At 42.1% G+C, this 8,892-nt stretch overlaps 1 protein-coding gene across 1 annotated transcript in view; it reads right to left on the bottom strand.

Moving 5' to 3' along the window:
• Window positions 1-218: 218 nt before the first annotated feature.
• LOC117710642 (cytochrome P450 2B1) overlaps window positions 219-8,892 on the bottom strand; it is a 29,911-nt gene continuing 21,237 nt past the window's right edge. Inside the window, exons 7-9 of the mRNA XM_034505692.2 lie at window positions 8,424-8,611; window positions 8,115-8,256; window positions 219-601 (exon numbers count right to left, since the gene is read on the bottom strand). Of these exons, the coding sequence (XP_034361583.1) occupies window positions 420-601; window positions 8,115-8,256; window positions 8,424-8,611 (512 nt within the window). The 3' untranslated portion in view covers window positions 219-419. The remainder of the gene's footprint in view (window positions 602-8,114; window positions 8,257-8,423; window positions 8,612-8,892) is intronic.

Raw genomic sequence — 8,892 nt, 5'->3', positions numbered from 1 at the left:
TATGTGAAGTAAAGACATGAGACACCAAAGATCACACATTATGTGATTCTGTTGGCCTGAACTATGCATCCTAGGCAAGTCTGTAGACATAGAATTCAGACCTTATACAGAGTCCATTAACATAGATCACAGAGTGTGGAGAGCTGATGAGCGAGAACTTGGACTGTTGTGAGAAAGGGAAGTGACTCAGCATGAGATGTAGACTCCTGAAGTCTCTGTTTACACTTCAAGAAAGACAGTTTATTGATTTCTCCAGTGCCATTCACAGAGAAGAAGAATGTGCCTTGCAGCTTTGGAGAACCACAGTGGAGGAAGGATGTGAGCAGCGACCTATGGCCTGGTTTCCATCAGTTTCCTCAGAGGCACAAAGATAGAGTCATTCTCAACAGAAGTGGGGACTCCTGACTGCCTCAGCCCAATCAGCGGGCTAAGAAGCAGATCTGGTATGTTGGTGGTATTTTTCCAATACCACTCTCCTTGGGAGTGAGGTCAATGTCCTTAGGAGCAACATGGCTTGCCACAGAGAAGTTCTGGAGGATGGTGGTAAAGAAAAGGAACAGTTCATTTCGGGCAATGCCTTCTCCAAGACAAATGCGCTTTCCTGTGGGCACAGAAAAGATCCATGTGAACACTCATCCAGTGTATAGCTTTTGAACTGTCACATCCCTAAACCCATTTAGACATCCCTGCCCACTGCAATAAATAACAGTGAGTTTGACCATCAGCCTGCAATTCAAGTAGGAATGTTATGAGAATTTTGTAGGTAAATGGAACTAAACAATATCATCTGAGTGAGGTAACCCAGACCCAAAAGCACATGAATAGTATGCACTCACTGATTAGTGGAAATTAGCCAAAAAGCACAGGAGGATACCAATGATATACCCCAAACACCCAACAAAGCTAGAAAAGAAGGAAGGCCCAAGCAAGGATGCTTGAATCTCACTTAGAAGGGGAAATAAAATAGCCATAGGAGGCAGAGAGAGGGAGGGAACTGGGTGAAAGAAGGCATAGGGAGGGTAATGGGAGGGTCTGGGTCATGTGTGAAGAGAGACAGGAGAGAGTACCAGGAGAATGAATGGAAATTTGCAGCTGTGGGGGGTTTGGGGAGCAAAAGAAAGAATCTCTAGGAAATTCCTGAGACCTAGGATGGGGGAGGCCCCCAGAGGCTATGAAGGTGACTATAGCTGAGATCCATAGCTATAGAGATATGGAATCTGAATAGTCCACTCCTGTAGCCAGGCAGGACCCCAGTGGATGGATAAGGACGCCAACCCATTCGCAGACTTTCAATCAAAGATTTGTCCCGTCTAAAAGAAATGCAGGGACAAAGACTGAGGGAACAGCCAAGTAACAGCTGGCCTCACCGTCCCATGGGCAAACATCAATCCCCAGCACTATTAATAATACTCTGTTATGCTTGCAAACAGAAGCCTAGCATAGCTGTCCTCTGAGAGGCTCCACTCAGCAACTGACTGAAACAGATGCAGATATCCACAAACATTGGACAGAACTCAGGAACTCTTATGGAAGAATTGAGTGTCCCAAATTCAATAAGAACACATAAGAAGACCAACAAAGTCAACTAACCTGGACCTTGGGGCCTCTCATAGACTGAACCACCTACCAAAGAGCATACACAGGCAAAATCTATACCCCTAACCCCCACACATATGTAGCAGATGTGCAGCTCAGTCTTCATGTGGGTCCTGAACAACTGCAGTGGGGGTTATTCCTAAAGTTGTTGCCTTTCTGTGGGATACGGTCTACTAGCTGGGACACTTTATCTAGCCTCAGTGAGAGAGGATGAGCCTAACCCTGCAGAAACTTGATGTACCAGTGTTGGGGGATACCCACAGGGGTCCTCCACTCTCTCAGAGCCCATCTCCGTTTGTTCTCAGCCTGACACATAGGCCAAGACTGCATTTTTCCTTTTGCCAATGCTTGTCACATCAAATTTGGCTCTGCCTCTCCAGAGCCACAAAACAGCTCTCTCGTCCCTGAACTAACAACCTCAGGCCTACATTCTGTCTGCCTTGTTCCCACAGGATTGTTGACTTATTATTAGATATAGTTAAAACTCATATTTTTGTATTAGTAATTGAAAGCTATGCTCAGATAAACTTAAATCATGTGACATGACTCCATTCTGGGATATAACCAACACACGGCTAGTTGCCATCTTTATTAAGGACTGGAGAAGGTAGAGCCGTAGATTTACCACCATCTTGACTAAGGTCAGTCACATACTTGGCAGCCATCCCTGTTATGGGAAGTCATAGCTTCACTGCCATCTTGATTAAGGACAGCAACATGTGCCTTGGGAAGTAGGTCTCCAATGGTACTTTTGAATTGCAATAAGATGTTTGTATGGTTTTTATACTGTCTTGACAAATGGTTTACAATATTGCTCTATGTTTTTACTCTTTAAATGGTAGTGTATTTTAATACTATTTTGGAAGTTTTACAGCATTAAAAAGTTTACAGATTACTGCTTTAAAAATGTTTGGCCTTGTTTTTGTTTATGTTATTAAGCTATAATATAGCCTTAAGATTTTTATAAGCTATAGATTTTTATAATGATATACCATATTAAGGTCAAAACGTTGCCAGTCTCTTTATAGACTATATCTATAGATTAAAAGATTTCATTCCGATGCTAGAAGAGCTTCAATTCAAAAATCATGGGGTTTTTTGGCTCAAACCTAACAGGTTCTAGTCACAAAAGCTACTATAACAGTTCTAGTCTCATAAAAACTATTATAATTAAATACGAACTGACAGTCAGTTACCTTATAAATGACCATATCCTTTAATGAGCTCAAAATTACATTTAAAGGCATACTAAGAACTGATGCAGTTAATTGTAATATTAAGCTTTATTGAGCCTCCCGTTTTATGTTTGCCAGGTATAGTTCAGAGCCAACAAATAACAACAGACATAAGTTGTTTGACCCAGATATACTTTATAGGTACTACCCTTAAAACCTGCTGACTATGAGATTAAATGCTTAAACTTATTATGACAGACACAGACTCCCAAATACTAATGGTGATACACCCCACCACATGGTCTCCAAGAATATATAGGCACAGTGATGAAGAACTAACCTGGATTGTTATATCCCAACCATTAGCCAAGTCTTCCCCACTGCCTTGCCTACTTTCAGGTCCTGGCCTAAACTGTGGACAAAGAGAGAACACCCAGAGAGTTAATAGTTCTCTCCCATGTTCCTCCTCCACAGGGAAAATAAAAAAGCCTTTCATCTTCTGGGAATGATGGAATTCCTGCCTCTGCCATGATGCTATGGAGGGCAGAGGAATATAGGACAACTGTCTAGGTAGCAGATGACGAAGTAATCGGTCATTTTAATTAATATATGGCATCTAGATTATAATTTATCCTTCTCAGGTCTCTGATCACATTGACAACTAAGCTAACTGTAGCTTGACAGCTAGAGACAACAAGCAACCATCTCCTTATCACAAAGTAAGTAACAGACATGTTAGCTCATTAGTCAATTCATTAGCTAATTAAAACTACCATATCTGTTATTAGAAAGGCAAACAGGTTTGGCTTGCTCACAAGCATCATGTTAAAAGCTAAACAGGTTTCAGATGTAGATTTTTGCTTTTCCCTTCTCTAAAGGAACTAACATTGCAGTGACTGGGTGATGTTCCCAATAATCAACTACCTGTATCTCATGGTAAATAATTGGATAAGAAAAAGAAGTAAACTTTATGCAAGGTCTGAGGGTATGAAAGCTTAAGTTAAGAGGATCTAAGAAACTGTTTTTAGGGTCTAAGAAAATGTTTTAAGCTTTGTAAATGCAAGTTGTGAAGGATGAAAGATGTGCAAAACTTAGATGGTGACAGGACAGTGGTTTAACATACCTGAAAGGAACAAAAATGCTTCAGATTTCTTTTCCTCATTATGCTACTATTACATTAGGACTTCAAAAGTTCAGAGTTCTAACATTAATCAATGAAGTTCTGATAAGTTACTAGCCTAACTCTGATAAAACTTACCACTATATGATCCACTGTCATACTCACAAGTTCAAGATATTAAGTTTCGTTTGGTTGTCATTTAACTATAGACTTAAAGATGTTTCTCATTGTGCTAAATGTATGTACATTCTGTCTTCTGAATAGAGGGGGGAAATCCCTCTTGCCCCTCTGGTGGATGGAAGATTTCTGTCTTCCCTCAGCTCACCTTAAAGACTGTTCATGCTTTACACAAATATTGTTTACCAAGACTTTACTATAACACAATATGGTGTTTACTATCTTATTCTACAATTTCAAAACAGACTACAATTTACATTTCTAAAATTTATCTATTTTATAAACTTAAAAAGATTCTTGTAAGCTTCAGGAAACATACTCTGATTCACCTCTCCTGAGTTAAACAGACTCCTTCTGGATTAGTACCCCTGTCAGTCAACAGCCTAACTTCACAACCTGTTCCTATTCCAGAGAGTGGGATCCAACCCAACCCCCTGATTTGCAACTCCCCTCCCCCAACTACCAAGACCATGGGCCTAGGGGTTTTAATGGTACACCTAAGAGAAAGTTTTCTCCCTAACATACTTAACTTAATTTTCTCCTTCTAGCATGTATATGTGTTTCAGCATCCTGCCAAATCCACATGTTTACTCAAAATCTGCATCCAGAACAGTTCCAGAGAAGCTACACACAGGTGGTCCTGTCTACTCCCACAGGCTCTTCTACCAGGCCTGCCCATTCCTAGCAGAAGATGGCCCCACAGATCCTAGAATGCAGTGAAACATCCAACTTTCCCAGGACTTGTCTAACATCCCAATTTTCTTAGGGTCCCTAAAGCCAGACCATCACTCCAAACTTATCAGAACATGGTTGAAAGAACATGACAACGGCATTCCTGCTCCACCTCTACCCCTTCCAAGTTCCTCATGTTTATTTAAACAAGAAGGAAGAAAGGTTGCCTTACAGGCAGTTCCACTCGACTTCTCCCAGGGACCTAGCAATAGCTTGCATCATCTTCTGCCACCCTTGCCTCTCAGGTGCAAGCCAGATTCAGTAGCAACAGCATATGAAAAGGACTGCTCTCTACCCCATATCTCCCCCCCCACTCTATCCCTCTTCTCTCTCTCTCTCTCTCTCTCTCTCTCTCTCTCTCTCTCTCTCTCTCTCTCTCTCTTTCTCTCTCTTTCTTTCTCCCACACTGAGTTCCTTAGCCAGTTTCTCTTTCTGTCCTTATTTCTGTCCTCCTCTGTTTCCCTTTTCTAAGTTCTCACTCCCCTCCCCCCCCCCCAAAAAAAACCCTCCATTATAACAGATCTGTCACAGGATGTGATTTACCAGGGATAATCCTTGGCATGGGCCCGCCAGGTGTCTATCCCCTTAACCCTGGCTGCCGCTGTGATAAATTTCTTAGCATCGCCTTTAAACACTTTCTGAAGTCCTCCTGACCTGGATGCTCCTTTAGTTCAAGACTCCCCTCATGAGCAAATATGGAGACAAAGTGTGGGACAGAATCTAAAGAGGGGGTTGTATGGAGACCATTCCACCTGGGTATTCATTCCATGGGCAGTCATCAAAAATAGACGCTGATAGGGAGGTCAGGATGGGAAAGCTGACAGCAGCCTGATAAGGCTGTCTCCTTAGAGGTCCCCCAGAGTCTGACATACCCAGAGACAGATACTCGCAGCTATCCATTAATCTGATCAAAGGTTCCCAATGGAGGAGTTAGAGAGTAAACTGAAGGAGCCTTAAGGGTTGGTGGCCCCATGAGGAGAGCAACAATATCAACCAGCCAGAGCTCCCCAGGGTCTAAACCACCAGCCTAGGAGCACATATGGAGACACACATGACTCCAGCTGTATATGTAGGGGAGGACGGCCTTGTTGGGCATAGGTGGGAGACAAGGTCATTGGTACCTTGAAGGCTGAGCACTGAGGGGGGGGAATCTGACGGTGGGAAGGGGGACTGGGGGTAGGTGGGTAAACACCCTCATAGAAGCAGGAGGAGAAGGGATAGGATAAGGGGTTCCTGGGTGGTGGGGGAAATTCGGTAAGGGAATAAAATTTGAAATGTAAATATTATATCCAATAAAAGAGGGGAAAAAAGAAAAGCGGTTAGAACCAACATTCTTAATAAAATGTCAGCCCTCTTAAAAAAAAAAAACTATCTTGATACTAAAATTTGTTTTGAGAATTGTATATTGCAGAATGATCAGCCTTGGTGTATCTACTCAACAAGCAAGCTGGGCAGACCTGCTCAAACCTCTGAGGTCCGGGAATTCCATCTGGAGGCAGTGAAGACACAGCATCAGAGGATTGTCAATTTGCTCTTCCCCCCACTCCTCTTCTAATATCTCAACGCCCATAATCAGCTTGAAGAAGCTAATGAAGAGTCAGCGCCCCTATTCCCTGGGCTTGGGGACTAAGGTGGTAAATGTTGGACTGTCTTTCTAGGGAAAAGTAGTGGTTTTGTGGGAATAGAGAGGATTAGCTAGGGGTTAATTGCATAGCCATACCTATTAGTAGAAATCTGTATAATTAGTATCAAGATGAAGATATAAATTCTTAAATGGCACCAATTTACTTTGATTGCAAATTTTAAGGTTTTCATTAGCATGAGCTTCTTAGTGATATAAGAGTGAGATGAATATTGTTACTCTCATAGGCATTGTACCAGTATAACACATTTAGGAATACAAAGCTTAGACCCAGTCCTTCTTTAACTTTTTTTAACTGATTTGAGAAGGTCAGCCTGTGAGTTAAGGGACTATAGCAAATTCATGGCTTGGAGTTTATTATAAGGGTGTACTCTATGTTTTATTTAGAAATAGCTGAGTGGAGTTAACAGGCAACAGTCCAGATTACCTTACATGGATAGTTGGTTTTCAAAACATCAGAAATCCTTAGAATTGACATGACAAACATTTCAGTATTAATCTTCATTTTCATTAGAGACCTGTCTGCTCCGGACAGCTTCCTATATTGAATTCTAAGAAGAAACTGAGCATCCTTGGAGTTACTCCAGTTGTGGTGAGACAGCCACTAGGCAAGAATTGCCTCTTTCCTTCTACAGACAAATTACTGTCCAGAAAAGGACACACTTGAAGAATAGTCGACTGATTATATCTGCCTAGACAGAGTAATCAGCCCTTAATAATTCTGCAGCACTAAGGTCTGTCAGATGATCCTGGGCCAGAAGGCAGAAGAACAGATGCTCCAACATTTTGAAATAGAGCGAGTGTCCAGGTCTTCAGAGGTCTCTATAAATTGGCTAAGTTTTAGAAGCTATGCTTTGTGCTTCCCAAAATTATAGTTAACTCAGTCATTCTGGATTTCTGACGGGGTTGAAAACTTATAGCTATTTACCTTGAGAGAAAAGATTTGAGTGGATGGTCGGCAGCTGACATTCATCCTAAAGCCAGGTTCAGAACTAAATGTTTTAGTCAGGATAGATGACAGAGGTGCTGGTTAGTCAACAAAAGGATGGACTGGGTATTAGGACTATCTTGTACCTCACTGGTACAAATTGGCATAATTATGCTCTAATTGTATTTTGAGAGAAAAGTTTCATTTTAACAGGAAGGGTGATGTGTAGGAGGAGCTAAGGTGGGAGGAGTACTGAGAGGAAGAGAAGGAGTAAGAAGAGGAGACAAGAAGGAGAGGAGAAGCTAGGTGATGAAAGAGAGAAAGAGGGGGGAGACAGGGAGGCAGATGTTCATGTATGTCCACCAGTCAAAGATAGTTGATATATCTAGGTTGGGTAGTGGGTTACACCTCTGATTGAACAATACCAAACTTATAAAGCCTATGATTAACATTTTAAAAAAATGTTTAATAATGTATAAATGCAAAAAGGAAAAGGGGGCATGGAATAGAGGTTTTCTAAGGGGGGTGGGGAAAGGGGATGGCATCTGAAGTGTAAATAAAATATCTAATAAATGGAAAAAAAAAAAAAAAGACTCCCCTCATGGGGCTATAGCCAGGTTAAATGGGATTGTTCAAGCAAGGCAGCTGGAATAGACTCAGTAAACAGGAACCTATTGCTGTTTGTGTCTCAGAGGGTGCGCCTGCCCTCTAGTGTCTGGGAAAGAAATCGCAGGTCTGTCTCACCTGTGGAAAAGGGCAGAAAAGCTTCACTTTTCTTCAGAGCTCCATTGGCATCCAGGAAGTGCTCAGGATTGAAGGTGTCTGGTTGTTCAAAGTACCGTGGATCATGGAGAGCTGTACTCAGGATGGGGTACACCTCAGTGTTCTAGGAGACATTATGAGATAAAGATATTAACATACCCCGACTCCCATATGAAAAGTCAGTCCCTAAGTAAAACAGAATGCAGGGAAAACACAGACAGGATGTGGTTGGCGATTCGGAGCATAGAGTATGCTCATGGAGTAGTGATGAGGAATCGCAGCTGGTCTCACCTTGGGGAGCAGGTACCCTCGGAACATGGTGTCTTTGGTGACTCTGTGTGGCACTCCAATAGGTATAAGATCAGAAAATCTCTGAATCTCGTGGATGACTGCATCAGTGTATGGCATTTTGGCGCGGTCATCAAGGGTTGGTAGCCGGTGTGAGCCGATCACCTGATCAATCTCCTTTTGAACTTTCTCTGCACAGGAAAGGGGGAAAGTGGACCTGCTTTACCGGTTTTGTAGCAATGATATTGTATTCTATCAGCCAATGACACAGTAAAACGGTGTAGTAAGGAGACTCGGCTGAGAAACTGAGAGCTTTCGAGGGTACAAACAACTGTCCCATTCTTCAGAGTTTGTCTTTCTGTGCCCATGTTTAAAACTGTTTTAAATCTCTCCTCCATGAGCTCCAACCTCATTGCAGCAGGGTTTTACTAAAGAAAGAAAAATAGACAGCAAAGGACGAATGCACAGGGAG

The sequence above is a fragment of the Arvicanthis niloticus genome, chromosome 1, assembly GCF_011762505.2.
Source record: "Arvicanthis niloticus isolate mArvNil1 chromosome 1, mArvNil1.pat.X, whole genome shotgun sequence".
Lineage (NCBI taxonomy): Eukaryota > Metazoa > Chordata > Mammalia > Rodentia > Muridae > Arvicanthis > Arvicanthis niloticus.
The sequence above is the reverse complement of the archived record's forward strand: the minus strand, read 5'-3'. Positions and strand labels throughout refer to the sequence as shown.